Source organism: Bos mutus, chromosome 24 (genome assembly GCF_027580195.1).
Source record: "Bos mutus isolate GX-2022 chromosome 24, NWIPB_WYAK_1.1, whole genome shotgun sequence".
Lineage (NCBI taxonomy): Eukaryota > Metazoa > Chordata > Mammalia > Artiodactyla > Bovidae > Bos > Bos mutus.
The window spans coordinates 46,894,186-46,918,445 of NC_091640.1; the positions used below are offsets into that span (position 1 = coordinate 46,894,186).

The following is a 24,260-nucleotide window of genomic DNA, read 5'->3' on the forward strand; positions in this document are numbered from 1 at the left end:
TGTATTTATGTAGTTTACTCACCTAAACCTTTCGCTTACGAGTGGCAAGAGTTGCCTTGATCATAAAAGAATCTCCCAGTTAATTAAAAAATGAGTAGTAACTGACATTAAACTCAATTCGGTATTCCGTGATCTTCAAATTGGCATATAAAGTTGTTCTTCTGCATGTACTAATGGAACGCTTTAAATAACTCAAGTTCTTAAGTCTTCAACAATTTCTTATCTCCGGAGTGTTTTATTTTTATAGTCTGGACTTTAATTAAAAAGACTGCATAGCAGTCAGCTCTTTCAAAATGGAAAAAGCCCAAAGAAATATTTCTAATTTAAGCCCTGCTGCCACACTATTCTAGAATTCCTTATGCCAGGGCTCTCAGAAAAGATTCAGGAGTTGTGGTACAAAGGCAGCAGAAACTGATTTCTGTTGAGTTTTTTCCCCTCCCCTTCTCCTCTTCCCTTTCTAAGGAACTGAATATATTAAATATAAAACTTTTTATTTTTCTTAATGAGAAGGGGAAAGGAAAGCAATCCAACATTCAACAGAAACCATTTATGGGGATAAGAATTTCTTCCCAAAACACAGGAGAAACTGGTTTCTGCATACCTCTAAGACTTCAGAAGGATTCTCATACCTTGTAACAATTATAGGAAAGAAGTCATTAACAAAGTGTTCAAAACATAAAACTTTTTTTTTTTTAAGCAGCCTTCATCTCTGCATTTAAATATGAAAGCTATGATGTCACTTTAGTTGTAACAACATTTTAATAAGCTCCTAGAGAAGCCGGAGAACAGCTGCTCTTAATTTAGAAAATATTTTTTTCTGTGAACTTTTCTTAGGTTAAGCAATTCCATGTAGTTTTTTCCCAAAATTCCTGGGATCTCACAACTATACTTCTGAGAAAACATGTTATGGAAACATAACCATTGCTTAACAAATATGTTCAGAAGTTTTTTTTTAAATTTAACTCATAAAACCTGGAAATAACCAACAATCAGAAATGCATGACACTTTTTAAAGTGGAAAATGCTCTGGGAATCAAGTATGTTTTAGAAGAATATTTAAGCATATAGAAAAACTTAAAAGGCAAGTAACCACACAGCATATATACATTCTCAGTTTTGGCTATATATATGTTCCTGGAAACAAACTAGTTGTATGTTAAAATATTAATTGTCGATCAAACTAGTCGTATGTTAAAATATTAATTGTCGATCTCTTAGGTGGAGAATCATGGGTAATTCTGTTTATTCACATTTCTTTTTTGAGCATTTCAAAATTTCCACAATGATGTATTACTTATTTTTGGGCTTGTTAATGCTAAGTTCATTTAGATTAAGTGATCTGCTTACCCAGGTAGCATTTCTCCTAATAGATAACATCAAATTTAATTAAAATTGGTCCATTACTAAAATGCTCAAGCTTTTTTCCCCTAATACATCAGAAGATAAAAAAAGACCTTCCTACAAGGTGGTATAAGACAACTGAGAAAATGAATGAACTAGACCTACAGGTATTCATATTGATGAATCATACATTGTTTCTAGAGAAGAAAGCAAACTGATGAATATATAAAGTATAAAACATGCAAGATAATATTATATATTGTCCAGAAATACTTATGTATGTGTTACAAGTATAAAGAAATGCAATAATAAACACAAAATTCACCATCCGGATTACTTTTGGGCTTTGGCTAACAAAATTGAGGAGGGATACATATGGGATAGCAAACATGTTGATAACTTATATTTCTTAAATTGGTTGATAGACATATGGGTATTTACTATATTATACTTTATACCTTTTCAGTTCAGTTCAGTCACTCAGTCGTGTCTGACTCTTTGCGACCCCATGAATCGCAGCACTCCAGGCCTCCCTGTCCATCACCAACTCTCGGAGTTCACCCAGATTCACGTCCATCTAGTCAATAATGCCATCCAGCCATCTTATCCTCTGTCGTCCCCTTCTCCTCCTGCCCCCAATCCCTCCCAGCACCAGGGTATTTTCCAATGAGTCAACTCTTTGCATGAGGTGGCCAAAGTATTGGAGTTTCAGCCTCAGCATTAGTCCTTCCAATGAACACCCAGGACTGGTCTCCTTTAGAATGGACTGGTTGGATACCCTTGCAGTCCAAGGGACTCTCAAGAGTCTTTTCCAACGCCACATTCAAAAGCATCAATTCTTTGGTGCTCAGTTTTCTTCACAGTCCAACTCTCACATCCATACATGACCACAGGAAAAACCATAGCCTTGACTAGACGGACCTTTGTTGGCAAAGTAATATCTCTGCTTTTTAATATGCTATCTAGGTTGGTTATAACTTTCCTTCCAAGGAGTAAGCGTCTTTTAATTTCATGGCTGTATACCTTTTAGTACTAGGCAAAAGGAAAAAAGACATCAGTGGCTTTTAGGATTTGAATGTCTCATAGACTCCAAACCCAAATCACCTCTATTCCCTACTGGTGGTTCCTATCCTTCCCTAAAATCAATCCTTTAAAATTCAGTGCTCTCAATTTTATTCAGACATTTTAGACATATTTGTGTAACATGGAAGGCTGATATATTTGCCTATGGGTAATATGCCTCTAAAGCTAGTATTCAATGCAACAGGATTTAAAATCCAATGTATATTCTCATTATAAACCTGAATAGTAATTTAACTAATTGGTGGTTCATCTGAGATGTCTATATTTGCCACTCACAATCCAAACAGCTGTAGTCATTGGTTGGAAGGCACAGTCTCTGTGGAGACATCAATATGCAAAGAAGGGCAAGACCTAAAATCCTTCTGTTAACTTTCCAACCAGCTGTTAAGTGCATTTGTGAAATTAGAGTTGACTTATAAGTGCACTATAATGCTTTAAAATGTAGTGTTTAAAAAAATCAATATGGTTAGGGAAGTGTACTAATTAAGACAGCATCCGAGCAATTACAAATTCAGTATTATGTCAACATACATTTTTATTACCCTGAGTCTAGTATTTATCTAAGACAGAGACCTCCCAACTTCCTATTAAATATGTCCTTCCCAAATTACCAGCTAAAATCAATCAATACCTTCTCCTTGAATTCTGTGGTTCAAGAACTGAATAAAATGTAGTAGGGGGTAAACTCGGAAGGAAGAAATAATAGCAGATTCTCCATTTCAAATGAAAACTGCTTTTGGTATAGTTACAAACCTTACTTAAGGAGCAGGTGAGATAATCCCCTTGTACCTCTATACCCAAAGAAGCTAGAACAGAAAACTGAAGTAGGTGAAGGAAAGAAATTTTAATACTCAAGTTATCTGGCATAGTAGTGGATCTCTGGGAAATAATGTCTGAGCAATTATAAAAGTGAATTTGTTTTTATTTAAATGAAGGCTTGACTATCACAGACACCGAGAGTCACAGACAAAAGTGCATTCAGTAGTGTTATTTCCGGCCACACAGACTGTACATGAGGACAGCCATCTTCAAGATCAAATAATGTGCCCAGATGTGTGAACCTTGTAACAAGTTTTAACATTCTGATTCTAGGACATATATTTACATCAAGAAGTGAATTCTACATCAAGTATAAGTTAGAGTGATTCTTGAACACCTTTGCACTGGTAATAAAATGATGTTAAATTCCAAAAATTTACTAAGCTGTTAAAGAAATCTTTTTTAAGTTAAAGTACATCTATGCAATGTGTAGGACTACTTAACTTGTCATAAATTTAAAGGCAAATCACACTGCTTAATATCCAACAAGTAAAAGGCAAGATAAAAAATGAAAAGTTTATAAAAATGAAAAATCCAAGGGGAAAAATTAAATCAGTCTCACTCTAGAGCAGATTTGCAAATAAATTTTGACTCAATTTATTTTAGGAAGTAGAACCAGTATGCAGCTTGCCTTTTGGAAACAGCAGTGAGAAGGTCCTACAGGTAAAACACACACACGCAAGAGAAGATTTATAACATTTTACCTGTAGGCTATGGTTCTCCAATTTCTACCAACAGCCGCTGGAACACCTCCACTTAGAGGCCCACAGTTCAAAGGACCTCACCCTAAACGCATCACCTCCTGAGCCCACACAGAGCACATTCTCCATTACACACACTTAGACATCTCGATGTCCTCCCTGACTCACTGTTCTACTTCACCCCTGACCCAACTGTCCATCAAGTCATGTTGACACTACCAGAACCTAATTTTCTTCTTCCCTACTGCCCAAAATCCCAGATCATCCAACCATTATCACTCATCAAATACTTTGTTTGAAAGTATGGTCAAACCTGACAACTTTTTTTGGTAGCCTGGATTCTCACTGGAGGGAGAATCACATTTACTATTATGGGTGAGTCAGCCTGGATATTATTTTCCTTCAGAGATCACAGTTAGTGAAGAGTCACAGGAGTGACAATAAAAGATAAAACTCTGAGCTTAACAGCTGCAATTTGACTGTGAATTTCTGCCCCAGAATATTGATCCTATAAATCAGAAAAACTGCAGTGATCACTGCGTTTTAACATATTGATAATTAAAAAAAAAAACTAAGACAGTAATAAATATTATTTAACATTGATCTTGAAGTGATCTTTAAGATATTTGTTCTCACGTACAATCTAGGTGGCCGAAAGTAAAACATGTATAACCTTACATGACAAAGACTTGAGAAGAAGGGGGTCTTCCCTGGTGGCTCAGTTGTAAAGAATTTGTCTTCCAATGCAGGAGACACAGGTTCGATCTGTGACGGGGAAGATCCCACATGCCTCAGAGCAACTAAGCCCGTGCACCAGAGCCCAGGAGCCCCAACTACTGAAGTCCACATGCCACAGAGCCTGTGCTCCACGAGAGAAGCACCTCAATGAGAAGCCCTCTCACCAGAACCAGAGGGTAGCCCCTCCTCACCACAACTAGAGAAAGCTCACACAGCAATGAAGACCCAGCACAGCCAAAAATAAATAAATATATGAATAAAATTATTTAAAGAAAAGAAAAAGAAGAGAAGAAGTGAGTATATGATCACATGAAAAATAAATAGCTAAAGACTCACCGGAAGGCTTGATTCAGAATTTGATAATGAAAATGTTCTGGTGCCAATCCTATGACCACAGCATTAGGATCGCTTGTCTGTATTCCTGAAAATGTGAAGAAAAAATTACTGAAAAATGCAATTAACAGTAATGTCACGATTTATAATAAAGCAGTTTTAGGCAACCAAGTCCGAATTTTTGTTGTAGCAATAATCTGAAGTTTAAGAGATTATCCTGCCCAGTATACTTTGGAAGTATGAGCTATACTTAAAAGAAAAAAAAAGGTCTCCTAGTAGTTTTGTATATTACTTTTGCAGTCTTACCCTATTGAGTAACTAGAAGATCTGAACTAAAACTTGTAACCTGATGTTCTCAAACAAGTAACAATTTGTAACTTCAAAAAGCTTTACTCATTAAAATCAACAAGAACAGCCACAGTTCTCTATGAGCTATCAGATCAATAGCAACTGATGAGGGACTGGAAAGCTAAGAGGCAAAGAAAATTAGACTTTCTGAGCCACATAGCTGAGGCACACACAGTCGTGATAAACATGGAATGCACTGTAGATCCTACAGCTTTCTACACGACACCTAATCCACATTTAGTTCCACAAATATCATTCTATAATGAAAACATCTTTTAAGGCCTTGGTACCTGATGACAAGACTTTAGATACAAGAACCAAACGAGGGTATTCACTATCACAGTTACTAAAACTCTGATTGAAGGGTCTGTGCATTATTCATATGCCGATTCCTATTTGCCTCTCTTATTGCCTGCCTTTAAGCATTCTCATTATCAATTCTACCAAAATGTGAGGAGTAGTAGTAGAAAGAGCAGATAGTCAAGATTTTCAATTCCCTCCTAACCGGCAGCCACGAGTACTGAGTAATTGGTTACAGCTTGTTGAAGGGAGAAAATAAAATCAGTGGCTATAGTGAAAAGCTGAAGTTTTTGTACACTTTTTATTTTCTCCATCTACCACTAGCTAAGATATTCAATATTAGCCAAGATATTTCCATTCCCTTCAAAAACCCATCGACTCTGGGTATTTCCATATTGCAAGTTCAGTCTTACACTAAATAACAAAGATTTCTTCCAGACCAGGGATTCTGCTTAGATGTGCCAACTCTAGCTCACTGCTGCACAACCAGAATCTTTCTTCAAATAAAGTAAAAGGTCTGGATAAGACTGTTTTGCAGTACTTCAGCTGGCCCAGAAATATAAATATACTAATTACAGAGTGTATGTGTCATTATTTTTGGCAGCCCAGTTTCTGAATATCATTTTCACAGCCGGGGAATCCACTAGCTCATAAGGCTTGGTGAGGAGCAGATCTCACCCTCGCTTGAAAACCCTGCCTACTTGTATTTCCAGCCTCTCTGCAGCTATGGGTACTGGCTTGAGACGGAGGTTCTGCCAATCAAAAGCGCTCACCCCAGGCTCTTCAATGGAAGCTAGGAACATAAAGCAACTGGGAGAATGCCACTGGAAATTCTGAGGCAGGAGGGCAAACTGGAACTTCCAGTCTCCAGTGCCGCTGGGGTCAACAAGCCAGCTGCAGAGGGCAGTGTGCAGAGGCACACTGGGGACGCCAGATCAGCTCTGCACGCGAGGGGCTGCATACTGCTCCTGGGGCACAACCCCGGAGACCTACCCCAGCCCCCACTGGGCGGTTAGTTCTACAGGCCACCCAAACAGTCTTTTTTGTTGTTGCAGACACATAAATGATGTTAAAAAATGGAAAGACTAGCTCATAATGAGTTCTGATGTATCCATCACCCAGCTTTAGCAGTCACCAACATTTTGCCTTTTCATACTGTTCATGGGGTTCTCAAGGCAAGAATACTGAAGTGGTTTGCCATTCCCTTCTCCAGTGGACCACATTCTGTCAGACCTCTCCACCATGACCCGCCCGTCTTGGGAGGCCCCACAGGGCATGGCTTAGTTTCACTGAGTTAGACAAGGCTGTGGTCCTAGTGTGATTAGATTGACTAGTTTTCTGTGATTATGGTTTCAGTGTGTCTGCCCTCTGATGTGGAGAAGGCAATGGCACCCCACTCCAGTACTCTTGCCTGGAAAATTCCATGGATGGAGGGGCCTGGTGGGCTGCAGTCCATGCGGTCGCTAGGAGTCGGACACGACTGAGCGACTTCACTTTCACTTTTCACTTTCATGCACTGGAGAAGGAAATGGTAACCCACTCCAGTGTTCTGGCCTGGAGAATCCCAGGGACAGGGGAGCCTGGTGGGCTGCCATCTGTGGGGTTGCACAGAGTTGGACACAACTGAAGCGACTTAGCAGCAGCAGCAGCAGCTCTCTGATGCCCTCTTGCAATAGTACTTTGGCTACCTCATGCGAAGAGTTGACTCATTGGAAAAGACTCTGATGCTGGGAGGGATTGGGGGCAGGAGGAGAAGGGGACGACAGAGGATGAGAGAAGGGGAACGACAGAGGATGAGATGGCTGGATGGCATCACCGACTCGATGGATGTGAGTTTGAGTGAACTCCGGGAGATGGTGATGGACAGGGAGGCCTGGCGTGCTATGATTCATGGGGTTGCAAAGAGTTGGACACAACTGAGCGACTGAACTGAACTGAACATTTTGCCAATTATATCTATGATTCTCTCCATTTTCTAAAGTCTTTGAAAAGTAAACCCCAGATATCCATCATCTCACCCCTTCATATTTCAGTATATATCTTTAACTGATAAAGACCTTAAAAAAAAAAAAAAAAAAACTTTAATATTATACCATCAAAGTTAACGATAGTATTTTTTTATTCATTTATTTTTGGCTGCACTGGGTCTTCATTGCTGTGTGTAGGCCTTTCTGTAGTTGTAGAGAGCAGGGCTTCTCTCCAGTTGTGCTATGTTCTTATTGAGGTGGCTTCTCTTGAGAAGCACAGGCTCTGGGGCGCATGGGCTTCACTAGTTGCTATCCCGGGATCGAGAGCACAGGCTCAACAGCTGTGGCCCATGGGCTTAGTTGCTCCATGGCATGTGGGATCTACCTGGATCAGGGATCGAACCTGTGTATCCTGAATTGGCGGGCAGAGTCTTTACCACTGAGCCACTAGGGAAGCCCAGTTATAATTCTTATTAATCACTCAATACCTAGTCCACATTTGAATCTCTCCAAATGTCTCAAAAACGTCTTTTTATATCTGATATGTAATTGACACCCAAAAAGGTCCACATATAGTATTTCATTATTATCCTTTACTTCTCATTCTACAGCAACAGTCTTCTGTCAGTCTTATCTACTAAAGCACCTAGATCTTGGAAAAAGTCCTACTTTCTGGATTCAACTGGTTGCTTATGATTATCATTTAATTTGTTCCTTTACTCTTATTATTTCATACAAACCAGTAACTGGATCTAGAGATTTTGTTAAGTTCACATTCAATTACTAAGCAAGGTTATCTCATAGGCGATGCTCTATTATATCACATCACGAAGCACAAGGGATCTGGCTGTTCATCTAGTGATGCTAAGACTGATCAGCTGGTTCAAGTGGAGTCAGCATGATCCCTCCATTCTGAACCTCATCAATTCTTCACCTACTGTGTTTAAAATCTGTTGACACTGTTGCCTATTTCACTGGGGTTTGGCAAATGTGATTTTCTAATTCTGCCACTCTTTCTGCATTTACTAGCTAGAACTCTTCTATAAAGAACTTACTCTCATCAAATGTTTAGTTACTCTAAAATACACTTAAAATAGGAAAGGCAGGATAAATCCTTGTTTCATTTGCCAATTTTCAGAATGAGTTACTGCCCTGCTGCTGCTGCTGCTAAGTCACTTCAGTCGTGTCCAACTCTGTGTGACCCCATAGACGGCAGCCGACCAGGCTCCCCCGTCCCTGGGATTCTCCAGGCAAGAACACTGGAGTGAGTTGCCATTTCCTTCTCCAGTACATGAAAGTGAAAAGTGAAAGTGAAGTCGCTCAGTCGTGTCCGACCCTCAGCGATCCTATGGACTGCAGCCTACCAGGCTCCTCCGTCCATGGGATTTTCCAGGCAGGAGTACTGGAGTGGGGTGCCATTGCGTTCTCCGGAGTTACTGCCCTAACAACCTCCAATAGTGACCAATGAGTTTTGTGGGGTTGAGTATCATTTTAATCATTTTGTATATAAGATGTGTTGCAATCTATTACAATCATTATTCTTTTTGATTCTCAAATTATCCCTTCAAATTGGCTTCAGTGTCCTTTAGCCATGACTTTATTAGTTTTCAATAATTTCCTTGCTAAAAATTAAGTTATCCCAGCCTCATACAATCCCTGCGGATCCAGAATCTCTCATTTCTTCACAGAACTAAAGTAGGAAATCAGAGTAGCACTACAGTTTGACCACAGGGTTTCATTGCTTCTACGCCTTTTTAGATCTAGATAGTACGTATTTTTAAAAAGAACAAGGGAGTTGATCATAATATTTTTAATTCAAAATTAACACACACCTTATTTGATTTTTATATTTGTATTTTTTTTCACTTACACTTAAAGTCTGGAGTACTAATAATACTAGCATAACTACCACTTTATCCTGTAATGCATCTATAATTATAAAATAACATCAACACTACTAATAAACACTAGGACTACTAATGCAGTTTTAGGTTTCTTTGCAGTTCTTTTATCCTTCAATTTATGCCCTATGAATGAACTATCAGAATACTGTATTTTAAAGTCATGTAAAGTAATTCTTTGAGTGGTTATGTCATCAACTTTATATACAGTTCATTTGTTTTGATCTGTTTTTGGTTTTTAGGGATTGGCTTGTTTTTAACTTTTTGTCTTTTAAATATGTAAAATATTCACCTGGTTCCAATATCAAAACCAGATAATAACATACTTTTATTTAAAGAGATCACATCTCCTCCTCCTGCCCTCCCCCTTTAACCATTTTTACTAGTTTTTCACTTATCTTCCTTCAGCTTCCTTTCACAAATATAAGACAAATACTTTTATAGCCATAGCCATTTCCCTCTCATTTTCTTACACAGAAAATGTGTAAGGTTTTCTATACCTTACTGAGACAGAATTCGTCATCACTTGCCTTTCAGCCATAAAGCGTTCCTCCCATTTTGTGGACATATCCTAGTTTTAATCAGTCTCTTCCAGTGAACATGTGGGTTGTTCCCAGTCTTGTAAGGTCATAATGAGGTCCAAATAAGGTCATAATGAACAACCTTATTCATAAGCCCTTACACATATTTGCCACCACATCTTGCAGATGCAGTCCTACAAAAGGCCATACTGCTTCACATGCAATTTTGAGAGCTACTGCCAACTTCCTCTCCACAGGAGTTGTGCCATTTTATATTCCGTCAGATCTTTTAATAAATTTATTTTCATTTAATTCAGCCAAAGCTGATTCCCGTTTCTTACAAATAATAATTCTGACTGATAACACAGTTATATTTCCTGATAGTATAAGTTTTGAGGTTCTGCATTTATCCATGCATAGGTTTCCAGATTATTATTTACAAAGCTATAACATGGCTTTATAATTATGAATTTATAATTTATACTTATTTTGTCAATATTGTGTACTTCACTCTATCATCTATAAAAAGAAGCAATGTGGCAAAGCTTCATAACACTAGGATATTTTTCCAGAGTTTTTAGGCTTTTTCCAAGAGAAAAGTTTTATTTTTCCTTGATTGAAAATATTTCATGGTCATTGCAAAAGCTTCACACTATATAGAATGACATCTATCTTTAAACATGTTATTTATCTAGTCAAATTAATACAGTGGCTCCAGGAATGAGGACAGCAATGCTCAGAGAAATCTTGACTTGTGCTTTTTCAAACTGTGGGCCATGATCCGTCAGTAGATTGTGAAACTAATCTGGATGGCTCTTAGCAGCATGAAAATTACACAAGTAAACCAAACAGAAAATGGGCTTCCCTGGTGGCTCAGATGGTAAAGAATTTGCCTGAAATGCAAGAGACCTGGGTTCGATCCCTGGGTTGCGAAGATCCCCTAGAGAAGGGAATGGATACCAATTCCAGTATTCTTGTCTGGAGAATTTCGTGGACAAAGGAGGCTGGCAGGCTAGTCCATGTGGTTGCAAAGAGTCCTGAGTGACTAACACTTTCACTTTTCAAACCAAATAGAAAACAGAGTACATGTCACACAGTAAGAGTAAGTATTATTTAACATGTACAAGTACACATACATATGTCCTGAATTTCTATGCAATGGGTTTCACTTACTGTGGATGGCAGTCAAAAAGGGTTTGAGAAACACCATATCTGTTGACTATTTCAGTAAGAGGAAATCTGAATAAATGCTTCCAAACATCCAGTTTTAAGAGTGACTTATAAGCAGATATCAAGAACTAATTTTTAAATCTTTCCAAATGCCTCCTACCTTTAAAATCAGGTAGAGCCCGATCATCAACCAGCAGCATGGGTCGGACTTGCTTCTGCTCTACCAAGTTTCTGGCTGCAGTCAGAGACGTGAATATTTCATCTTCAGAGATATCAAACTCCAGTTTTTTCAATCTTTCCAAGAGGTCTTGCTTGCTCTCTTTGGTCGTATTGGTCACAAACCTAACCATTACAGAAGTAGCACGTAACCTGGAAAAGCATAATTCAGGCGTCACCAGGCAGCTTTTACATTCTAGCACCATAAAACCTAATTTGGTAGCACTTGCCAAAGGTCAAAAAATGAAAGGTAAGTCACTGAGTGTTTTTATGGCCAACAGGTTTTATAACCTATACAAAACTGCTTACAGCTTATCCATACCCTGTGGGCCGCTTTATCTACAAAGGCTATAAAGGCTACCTTTTTAAGGGCCTTCTATACTTTTAACTGAATTTCACTACCAGGTTTTAAGCAAAGAAGTGAAAACAAAGACCCAAAGCTGAGTAACCACTGTACTCACAGAATGAGGTGAAAGTTATCTTGAGATTATCTACCTAGTGTAACCTTCTGAAGGAGAGAAAACTCAGGCCTACAGGATTAATGACTGGGCTCAGCTGTACACAGCTGGGCAGCTATAGGGCTGAGACAAATACTCTGGCCTGCATTCTGGACAGGGTCTGACCCCCTATGCTAAGAGACAGAGGACACCTCAAGAGTTCTTTCTTCTGAGCCAATTAGACACTGGCTAAGCCCTAATGTGCTACTAAGTTTACAAAGAGAAACTACTTGGAGAAAGAAACATGTCATTTTTATAGATATACTAGAATGTGCTTTCTCCTTTAACTATGTACATATGGGATTTTGTATGTAAAATTTCATACAAAATTTCATAATCTGCTTTTGATTTCATACTCTACTTCTTGGAACCTAAACTGGCAATCAGGTATCAGAAAAAGAATTCATAATAGTCCAGATTTAATAAAAAAAAAAACACAATATTTTCCTGGTCCTACAGAATGATGTGGTCCCTCACCTCGAGCCAGACATCCTGGAGTGTGAAGTCAAGTGGGCCTCAGGAAGCAATACTACAAACAAAGCTAGTGGAGGTGATGGAATTCCAGCTGAGCTATTTCAAATCCTAAAATATGATACTGTTAAAGTGCTGCTTTCAGTATTTCAGCAAATTTGGAAAACTCAGCAGTGGCCACAGGACTGGAAAAGGTCAGTTTTCATTCCAATCCCAAAGAAGGGCAATGGCCAAAGAATGTTCAACTACCACACAATTGTGCTCATTTCACATGCTAGCAAGGTAATGCTCAAAATCCTTCAAGCTAGGCTTCAACAGTACGTGAACTGAGAACTTTATACAGATGTATAAACTGTATTCAGAAAAAGCAGAGGAACCAGGGGTCAAATTGCCAACATTTGCTGGATCACAGAGAAAGCAAAAACATCTACCTCTGCTTCACTAACTACACTAAAGCCTTTGAATATGTGGATCACAACAAACTGTGGAATATTCTTAAAGAGATGGGAATACCAGACCACGTGACCTGCTTCTTGAGAAATCTGTATGCAGGTCAGGAAGCACCAGTTTTTTTAAAAAAGAAGCAACATTTAGAACCAGACATGGAACAACGGACTGGTTCAAAATTGGGAAAGGAGTATGACAAGGCTATATATTGTCACCCTGCTTATTTAATTTGTACATCATGCGAAATGCTGGGCTGGATAAATCACAAGCTGGACTCAAGAGTGCCAGGAGAAATATCAACAATCTCACATATGCAGATAGATGATACTACCCTAATGGCAGAAAGTGAAGAGGAACTAAAATGCTGCTTGATGAGGGTGAAAGAGGAAAGTCAAAAAGATAGCTTGAAACTCAATATTTGAAAAAATAAGATCATGGAATCTGGTCCCATCACTTCATGGCAAATAGATGGGGGAAAAGCGGAAACAGTGGCAGATTTTCTTTTCTTGGGCTCCAAAATCACTGCAGATGGTGACTGTAGCCATGAAATTAAAAGATGCTTGCTTCTTGGGAGAAAAGCAATGACAAACCTAGACAGCATACTAAAAAGCAGAGACATCGCTTTGCCGACAAAGGTCCATATAGTGAAAGCTATGATATTTTCCAGTAGTCATGTATGGATGTGAGAGTTGGACCCTAAAGAAAGCTGAATATCAAAGAGTTGATGTTTTAGAATTTTGGTGCTGGAGAAGACTCCTGAAAGTCCCTTGGATAGCAAGGAGATCAAACCAGTCAATCCTATAAGAAATCAATCCTGAATATTCATTGAAGGACTAATACTAAAGCTGAAGTTCCAATACTTTGGCCACCTGATGTGAAGAGCTGACTCACCAGAAAAGACCCTGATGCTGAGAAAGACTGAGGGCAGGGGGAGAAGCGGGCAACAGAGGATAAGATGGTTGAATGGCATCACAGACTCAATGGACATGAACTTGAGCACACTCCGGGAGATAGTGAAGGACAGGTATGCTGCAGTCCATGGGATTTGCAAAGAGTCAGAGACGACTTACCGAATGAACAACAACAGTGTTTTAATCTAAAACTAATTTTAATTTACCTACAATTAAAAATTTTATATTAATACCCTGTTGGGCTTCCCAGGTGGCACAGTGGTAAAGAAACCATCTGCCAATGTCTCTTGCCTTTAAGATGCAAGAGACGTGGGTCCCATCCTTGGGTTGGGAAGATCCCCTGGAGTAGGAAATGGCAAGCCAGTCTTGTATTCTTGCCTGGGAAATTCCATGGACAGAGGAGCCTGGCGGGCTACAGTCTATGAGGATGCAAAGAGTTGGACATGACTGAGCACTCACACATGCCATGTACACCTTATATTTTATGCCTGCCCCGAACAGATACAAGGCATAAAAGCACTGTCCATAATTTAAAATAAGCTAGAAAATATAACAAAAGAGATTTTTAAGCTTTTACTCAAAGAGCATTCAATACCTTTATATGATTAAATATTTCATTATAATCATGATTATCTCTATAATACCTGTGTGGTAGCTTTGCCTAAAAACACACTAAATTTGTTTTAGGTGCTTAAAATCTCTCAAAAGAAATTGAATACTTTAATATAACTATCATCTGAAAAATGAATAAGTGTAAGTACTGAAATGATCATATTATTTCTAACAACAATTAAAAAAAAAACCTTTCTTTTTGCTGGTCGCTTAACTTCCCTAAAGCTATTTGTTTCCATAGAAACCAAAACTGGCAGTGACAGTATATGATCTCTCTGGGGTGGAGACCCGCCTGTGCCAGTGAGAGGACAATTTGTAGGCTCTGGCCCCTCCCGAATGGCAGGCTCACAGGTTACAGATGTACTTAGAGACGTCATTCATTATTTATCAGAAATTAGATTTTTCTATCCATCCAGAGCAGAAAGCTCATTTGTGAAGCTGTACAAGCACTTGTCCAACAGGACAGCAAACTGATAAACAGGTATCCTTTTCCCTAGAAATCCTGAGAAAGACCATGGCAAGGAGTCAAGAGAAAGTCCCACTCTCCAACTCATTTAATTTGGGCCTTAAACAACATGTTGCTGTCCGCCTGTAAAAGAACACCCTGACTCCCAGCTACATCAATAGCTTCCAACTGATGCCTACCACATCTAACATCTTTTCACACTTGCTGAAGCCCCACATGGAGAGAATACCAAGTCGGTGTTGCTCTCTTGCCACAACATCTGGCACTGGTACTAGTCATGAGATTCCCTGAATAACAGCAGACCAAGAATGCTGTAAGGTGTAAAATGATAAAGCACTACATGCTAAGTATTGCTGACTTTAAAACCTCCTTCAAATTATTTTAAGGTAAGATGCTAAATAACATTACTAGTTGTGTCATGCATGCGTGCTCAGTCGTGTACAGCTCCATCCGACCCCATGGACTGCAGCCCACCAGGCTCCTCGGTCCACGGAAGGTTCCAGGCAAGAATACTGGAGTGCGTTGCCATTTCCTTCTGCAGGGGATCGACTCAGGGATCAAACCCGCATCTCCTGTGTCTCCTGTGCCAGCAGGTGGATTCTTTATCACTGAGCCACCGAGGAAGTCCCAGTTCTACTGTCCTGAGGAGTATTTTTTCCAGGATACTCAGAAACAAATATTCACGTTCACTTTAACAAGCTTTTCTATAATATGCATTTTTTAAATCTAGACTTTAGGTAATCGATGCATCAGAAATATAAGACAATCTTCAACCTTCAAAAGCATTAAATTTAGTTAATGGAGATAATTCTAAAATTTCAAGTCCCTTAATTAAATTTTATTTGAGTAGCTGCACACTCAGCGCTAGGTCTTAACTGAAAGAGGAGTGGGCAGAACTAGGCCTTTGTGTATGTGTGTGTTTCATTTTGTGATTCCAGGATTCATCTGCAATTTTTCCAGTGCTACTTATTCCACATTTTCGAATCTCGAGCTTTCATTCCCAAATTTACATTACTTAGAAAAAAGACACACGTGAAGAGCAAAAACACAGACCAAAAGGCCAAACCTAACAAAAGGCTTGGAGAACAATGTGTGGAAGACACAACAATGCATACATTTTTCAGTTAAGCCCAAGGCAGTTTCTGTATCTGCGGTAAATCGGTGAAATGCCATCTTAAGGCCATCCATTCAGCTAATGATCTGCCTTGGCAAAATGGCACTTACAAACATATTTGTCAGCTGAACGTGGAGGATAGCTTGCCTTTTAAGAGCTTCCTGTGCGCCTGGCACAGCTGCATCTTCAATGTGAAGTGTGCCACTGAGATCGACCAAAACAGCTTTTAATGCACGGCGTGTTGCCATCCTTCATTCCCTAGGAGAGAGCAAATGAAATTAAAAATACAGTTTAGGAAACAATGGACAATTAAAACCTGGTAAGACTTCAAAATATCACTCGTATCTAGAAAGATACTGCTTAATGTTAAGTTGCTTCTCTTGTAGCAAAGAAATGTTTTTTAAAAATAAAAAATCCAAATTTCACCCATAAATTTGTCTTTTTTTAAGTATTAGGGGAAATGTTAAAAGAGGGGTTACATTTACTTCAGATTTTTTGAAATAATTCTTCATAGACCAATTCATTCATCTATTTTTATGTGTGAGAAAATGTACTCTGAAGAATGGGTGGATGGAAGGAAGCCCTAAATCACTTGCAAAATCTTTTTCCGCTCTGGCTATGTACCATGAAAATGTTCTAATCGCCAGTCTTCTCCCTTATATCCTGAAGTGGCATATACGGCAAAGAGCTACTAGTATTTGTAGATCAGTGAGGAGGCTGCGACCAGCGCACTAAGCACAGCCGAGAGGAGCTACCCCACGTCCGAGGTCAGGGGCAAAAGCCAGGAGGACCCCATGCCCGAAGGGTGGCAGCCAAGAGGAGTTAGCGCACGTCTGAGGTCAGGGGCAGTGGCCAGGAGGACCAACCCCACGCCCCCACACCCCCACGCCCGAGGCCAGGGGAGGCAGCTGGGAGGACCAACCCCACGTCCAAGGAGCGGTGGCTGCGTGGGCGCAGGAGGGCCTAGAGGATCTATCCCACATTGAAGGTCAGGAAGGGCGGCGGTGAGGAGATACCCCTCGTCCAAGGTAAGGAGGAGTGGCTGCGCTTTGCTGGAGCAGCTGTGAAGAGATACCCCACGCCCAAGGTAAGAGAAACCCAAGTAAGCTGGTAGGTGTTGCAAGAGGACATCAGAGGGTAGACACACTGAGGCCATACTCACAGGTAGTCAATCTAATCACACTAGGACCACAGCCTTGTCTAACTCAATGAAACTAAGCCATGCCCATGGGGCAACCCAAGACAGGCGGGTCATGGTGGAGAGATCTGATAGAATGTGGTCCACTGGAGAAGGGAATGACAAACCACTTCAGTATTCTTGCCTTGAGAACCCCATGAACAGTATGAAAAGGCAAAATGATAGGATACTGAAAGAGAAACTCCCCAGGTCAGTAGGTGCCCAATATGCTACTGGAGATCAGTGGAGAAATAACTCCAGAAAGAATGAAGGGATGGAGCCAAAGCAAAAACAATACCCAGCTGTGGATGTGACTGGTGACAGAAGCAAGGTCCAATGCTGTAAAGAGCAATATTGCATAGGAACCTGGAATGTCAGGTCCATGAATCAAGGCAAACTGGAAGTGGTCAAACAAGAGATGGCAAGAGTGAATGTCGACATTCTAGGAATCAGCGAACTCAAATGGACTGGAATGGGCGAATTTAACTCAGATGACCATTATATCTACTACTGCGGACAGGAATCCCTCAGAAGAAATGGAGTAGCCATCATGGTCAACAAAAGAGTCCATAATGCAGTACTTGGATGCAATCTCAAAGACGACAGAATGACCTCTGTTCATTTCCAAGGAAAACCATTCAATATCACAGTAATCCAAGACTACGCCCCAACCAGTAATGCTAAAGCTGAAGTTGAATGGTTCTATGAAGACCTACAAGACCTTTTAGAACTAACACCCCAAAAAGATGTCCTTTTCATTATAGGGGACTGGAATGCAAAAGTAGGAAGTCAAGAAACACCTGGAGTAACAGGCAAATTTGGCCTTGGGATACAGAATGAAGCAGGGCAAAGACTAATAAGAGTTTTGCCAAGAAAATGCACTGGTTATAGCAAACACCCTCTTCCAACAACACAAGAGAAGACTCTACACATGGATATCACCAGATGGTCAACACCGAAATCAGACTGATTATGTTCTTTGCAGCCAAAGATGGAAAAGCTCTACACAGTCAATAAAAACAAGACCGGGAGCTGACTGTGACTCAGATCATGAACTCCTTATTACCAAATTCAGACTTAAATTGAAGAAAGTAGGGAAAACCACTAGACCATTCAGGTATGACCTAAATCAAATCCCTTATGATTATACAGTGGAAGTGAGAAATAGATTTAAGGGCCTAGATCTGATAGATAGAGTGCCTGATGAACTTGTACAGGAGACAGGGATCAAGACCATCCTCATGGAAAAGAAATGCAAAAAGGCAAAATGGCTGTCTGGGGAGGCCTTACAAATAGCTGTGAAAACAAGAGAAGCGAAAAGCAAGAGAAAAGGAAAGATATAAGCATCTGAATGCAGAGTTCCAAAGAATAGCAAGAAGAGATAAGAAAGCCTTCCTCAGCGATCAATGCAAAGAAATAGAGGAAAACAAGAGAATGGGAAAGCATAGAGATCTCTTCAAAAAAATTAGAGATACCAAGGGAACATTTCCTGCAAAGATAGGCTCAATAAAGAACAGAAATGTTATGGACCTAACAGAAGCAAAAGATATTAAGAGGTGGCAAGAATACACAGAACTGTACAAAAAAAGATCCTCACGACCCAGATACTCAGGATGATGTAATCACTGTCCTAGAGCCAGACATCCTGGAATGTGAGGTCAAGTGGGCCTTAGAAAGCATCACTACGAACAAAGCTAATGGAAGTGATGGAATTCCAGTTGAGCTATTTCAAATCCTGAAAGATGATGCTGTGAAAGTACTGCACTCAATATGCCAGCAAATTTGGAAAACTCAGCAGTGGCCACAGGACTGGAAAAGGTCAGTTTTCATTCCAATCCCAAAGAAAGGCAATGCCAAAGAATGCTCAAACTACCACACAATTGCACTCATCTCACATGCTAATAAAGTAATGCTCAAAATTCTCCAAGCCAGGCTTCAGCAATACGTGAACCGTGAACTTCCTGATGTTCAAGCTGGTTTTAGAAAAGGCAGAGGAACCACAGATCAAATTACCAAAATCCACTGGATCATGGAAAAAGCAAGAGAGTTCCAGAAAAACATCTATTTCTGCTTTACTGACTATGCCAAAGCCTTTGACTGTATGCATCACAATAAACTGTGGAAAATTCTGAAAGAGATGGGAATACCAGACCACCTGACCTGCCTCTTGAGAAATCTGTACGTAGGTCAGGAAGCAACAGTTAGAACTGGACATGGAACAACAGACTGGTTCCAAATAGGGAAAGGAGTACGTCAAGGCTGTACATTGTCACCCTGCTTATTTAACTTCTATGCAGAGTACATCATGAGAAACGCTGGACTGAAGAAGCACAAGCTGGAATCAAGATTGCCAGGAGAAATATCAATAACCTCAGATATGCAGATGACACCACCCTTATGGCAGGAAGTGAAGAGGAATTAAAAAATTTGATGAAAGTGAAAGAGGAGAGTGAAAAAGTTGGCTTAAAGCTCAACATTCAGAAAGCAAAGATCACAGCACCTGGTCCCATCACTTCATGGAAAATAGATGGGGAAACAGTGGAAACAGTGGCAGACTTCATTTTTCTGGGCTCCAAAATCACTGCAGATGGTGACTGCAGCCATGAAATTAAAAGACACTTACTCCTTGGAAGGAAAGTTATGGCCAACCTAGATAGCATATTCAAAAGGAGAGACATTACTTTGCCAACAAAGGTCCGTCTAGTCAAGGCTATGATTTTTCCTGTGGTCATGTATGGATGTGACAGTTGGACTGTGAAGAAGGCTGAGCACTGAAGAATTGATGCTTTTGAACTGTGGTGTTGGAGAAGATTCTTGAGAGTCCCTTGGACTGCAAGGAGATCCAACCAGTCCACTCTGAAGGAGATCAGCCCTGGGATTTCTTTGGAAGGAATGATGCTAAAGCTGAAACTCCAGTACTTTGGCCACCTCATGCGAAGAGCTGACTCCTTGGAAAAGACTCTGATGCTGGGAGGGATTGGGGGCAGGAGAAGGGGAAGACAGACGATGAGATTGCTGGATGCCATCACTGACTCGATGGACGTGAGTCTGAGTGAACTCCAGGAGTTGGTGATGGACAGGGAGGCCTGGCGTGCTGCGATTCATGGGGTCGCAAAGAGTTGGACACAACTGAGCAACTGAACTGAACTGAACTGAGGAGGATATTTCAAGTAATACAGTAATTTTAGTCAGGAAATATTTTCCTTATGCTATAATGTCCAATTTCCCTTTTGCATATATCTCCTTTAAAGTATGTTTATTATGAGTTATATCATATAGACAGTGAAATATAATGGGAATACAAAGTTTAAGTATAAAGATAACAGTTCAAAGATAATAAGGGAGTGGTAGGAATTGTATGGAATCTAAAGACAAAAGGATAGGACTGCCTGCATTTTTAAACTTTTTTTCCTTTTGTTTTTATAATAAAATATTTCAGACATACAAAAGGTATCAAGAATAATACAATCCCTTTTATCCATCATTCAAGTTCAGAAACAGAACATCATCGGCAGAGTGGAGCCCTCTGTGTACCCCTCTAATCTGAGTCCACATCTTTCCTGCCCCAAGGTTATTACTTTCCTTATTTTGAAGTGCTGACAGCTTAGTATTACTGTTCTTCTATGTACACTTCATGACTTGCTTTACCATTCCACATTGCTTGTGAGATGTAGCCATGTTAACACAGGTAGATATAGGTCATTTTCACTGCTGTATGGTATTATTCTATTGTGTGAAAGCACAATTTATCTTTCTCTTCTCCTGACCATGAAGGCTGAGGCAGCTCTGCACGTATTATAGTGAAGGGTGCCTCTGTGAACATCCTTGTGCATGTCTCCTGGTGGCCACGTGTGTGGACATTTCTGAGGTCTTGCTGGGTCTGAGGGTGTGTGCTCATTTCACCCTCCCGGGATGTTGCCAAGCTGCCCCATTCCTTGTGTCTTCAAACGGCTCATGTGTACTGAACACTTACTGTGTCTGGCCCTGAAGAGACAGCAGAGCTGGAAGAGCCATTTTCTTTAAAGTGAGAAGCAGATGGGAAAGAGGGAAAGAACCCAGGGATGATACAAGTAGTCAAGGAAGAGCTCTCAGGTGGTTGACTGCATCCCTGGGACACAGGTGGATGGGGGCAGACCTCTCTCTCCTAGCTGGCTCCTTCCGAGATGCACTGTGAGAGCTTGGGTCACCAGGCCTGGGTGTTGGTCCTGGGTCTGCCTCAAATTGACTGTGTGACTTTGGCCACGTGCCTTCTCTGGTCGTGAGTTTCTCCTCAATATGTGGGGCAGGGAGGCAAGAGGAAGCCTCAGTCTTTACTGCCTCCAGCCGGGCAATGTGGGATGAAGGTATCAGTGTAACACGTGCACAGCCCTCTACCCCAATTTCGTCTTCTTTAGCCTGCTAACCCCTGCTGGGTCTGTCTCCCAAGCTGCCAGGAGTACGCCAGGCTGTCCAGCATTACCCTGTAAGCGTTGGTCCCCCGTAGGGGGAGTGCTGTCAGCAGGTGGAGGGATGGCAAAGATGACTCCTCAATTCCCTCCAGCTTCTAGGTATTAGCTCCTTAGCTCCTCTTATTTCCCAGACCCCTCCTACTCCATGTCAGCCATCTCTGCACACAGGAATAAACATAAAAAAGAAACCCCGAGTGAGCCCAGAACTGCAGTCCATTGCTGGCCAGTGGCAGCCGCTGATCAAGGAGCACTGAGGACTGCCACTGGGCAAACTGGAGAAAAGTGCATTTCCCACTTGGTCAGCTGTCAGCATGTCCGGACCCAAGACGGACGCAGAGGCAGGAAGGCGCAGAGACAGTGTGCAGGCTGGGCCCAGGGACCCGTCAGCCAGGACGGCTCCAGGCCCTCCCTGTTCCTTCCCAAACCTGATCAAGGCTTCCCTCAGGGAGCTGGAACCTGGGTCCCAAGTGAGGGAGATGCAGAAGGCAGGGAAAGCAGCACCAGCGGTAACGGTGAGGTAGGTCCACGGTTTGGGAGTAGCTGCCTACCCTTGGGCAAGAGTAGTCATCATCCCAAGCCTCTACTTCCTCATCTATATAAGGGGAAACACACTTGTGAAGACCCTGCAGGGCTGAGAGGGTTCACTGAGTTAAGGAAAATGCCTGGCAGTGACGAGCATAGAGTAGGAACATAATCTATGTGTCCTGTTCTTTCCCACTCATCTGTCTAACAGGTACTTCCCTCTACCTGCCCCCCTACCCCACGCCATGCATGGCCTGGGGTCTCAGACCAGGAAAGGTAAGAAGCGAGAAGTGACTGGGAATAATTCAAAGAGAAAGAAAGAACAGCTCCCATTTACCCAATGCTATAGGTGATCTGCATAGATATGGGAGAAGGCATGGCACCCCACTCCAGTACTCTTGCCTGGAAAATCCCATGGACGGGGGAGCCTGGTAGGCTGCAGTCCATAGGGTCGCTGGGAGTTGGACATGACTGAGCGACTTCACTTTCACTTTTCACTTTCATGCATTGGAGGAGGAAATGGCAACCCACTCCAGTGTTCTTGCCTGGAGAATCCCAGGGACGGCGGGGCCTGGTGGGCTGCCGTCTATGGGGTTGCACAGAGTCGGACACGACTGAAGCGACTTAGCAGCAGCAGCAGCATAGGTGATCTGCACTCTGCTAAACACTCTGTAGTCTTTACTACGTCACTGAAAGTTCTCAGCAATCCCAGAGGAAGAAACTGAGACTCTGAGAAGTTACTAACTTGCTCAAGCTTAGTTTTGACTTTGAATCATGTTAATAGTTAATGTATTCAAATGTAAATTAAGCCAGCCCTAAAATGGAATTCAAACAAACTACAGACAACTTCTGTAGAGTGCTGACTCTAGCCCTACCATAGGATATACTCCAAGGACAAAAGAACTGCAAGAAAATCTTGAACTTAATTCAGCAGGCTTGTTGTTGGTAATGGTAGTGGTATGAGTTCCAAAATAATTCCATGTGTGTTGTAGGACTGAGTAAATCAGCACATACTGTTGATGTTTAGAAAAAAATCAGGGTTCTCAAATGGAAGAAAAGAGCTATAAATATGGAATGGGAGGACAGGAAGAACCCTGTTGTGTGGTTTAGAATTAGAGGTGTCATTATGAATTCGTGATTTAAAAACATTTATGTATTTCTTAGCACTCTCCACTAAAAGGAACAAGAAGCAACAAGACTCCCACAGTTATGACCACAGCTAATGTGCACTAAACAAAGCAGGGCTGGGGCGGCCGAAATACGGGTAAGTCTGGAAGATAATGTTTTACCAGATCACAGGGGACAAAAAGGACAGGGGAAGCAGGGGATTCAACTGACCAAACCTGGGGCAATGTGAGCACCAAAAAGAAAAAGGTAACAGAAATGAGGAACAATAATACAGCCACTGGGTGAAAAGTTGTTAGGGAATAGTAGTTAACCCTTGAACAATGCAGGGGCTAATTTACGCATAACTTACAGTTCACCCTCCACATCCAGGGTTCCTCCACATCCTTGGATTCAACCAACCAACAACTGTCTAGCACCGTAACATCTACTACTGAAAAATATCCAATTATATGGACCCACGCAGTTCAAACCCACACTGTTCAAGGATGTTTAATCACTCAGGCTCAAATAATCACCCACAAATTAAGGTTCTCCATTAACTACGAATGAGATACTTTCCAGATACTTTTACAGTGCGAAAAATGGCCAAATAATCCCTTAACCAAATGATTAAATTAACACCCTTAATAATGGGGAAAACTGACATTACATGCTTCCTGGGAAGACTTTTGTAGTAGTCCTGCCTTTGCAGAATTTCTGCCAAAAATGTGTAACACAAATCAATCATGGCAATTCCAAATTCTATAAAACTGGCTTGAACTTTTCAAAAAAAAAAATCAATATCATAAAAGACAAAGAAGAGGCTGGGGAACTGTTTCAAATTAAAGATATGTGGAGAGACATGACAAATAAGTGCAATGCATGAGAGAGACATAAAACAAATAGACCAAAATATTAACAATTAGTAAATTGTGGTGAAAGGTATATGGCTTTCATTGTACCATTTTTTACAAATTTTCAACTTCTGGAGGAAAACAAATTTTAAAAAGATCTCTTTTAAAAATGGGCTGAAGGCACAAGAAAGATGTT

The 24,260-nt window shown here is 40.9% G+C and overlaps 1 protein-coding gene across 3 annotated transcripts in view; it reads right to left on the reverse strand.

Annotated features, from left to right (window-relative positions):
- Positions 1 to 24,260, reverse strand: part of HDHD2 (haloacid dehalogenase like hydrolase domain containing 2) — a 49,503-nt gene that overhangs the window by 18,504 nt on the left and 6,739 nt on the right. For all 3 annotated transcript variants that reach the window (XM_005908073.3, XM_070361919.1, XM_070361918.1), the window contains exons 2-4: positions 16,104 to 16,214; positions 11,383 to 11,591; positions 5,019 to 5,103 (exon numbers count right to left, since the gene is read on the reverse strand). In XM_005908073.3, the coding sequence (XP_005908135.1) occupies positions 5,019 to 5,103; positions 11,383 to 11,591; positions 16,104 to 16,204 (395 nt within the window). In that variant the 5' untranslated portion in view covers positions 16,205 to 16,214. The remainder of the gene's footprint in view (positions 1 to 5,018; positions 5,104 to 11,382; positions 11,592 to 16,103; positions 16,215 to 24,260) is intronic.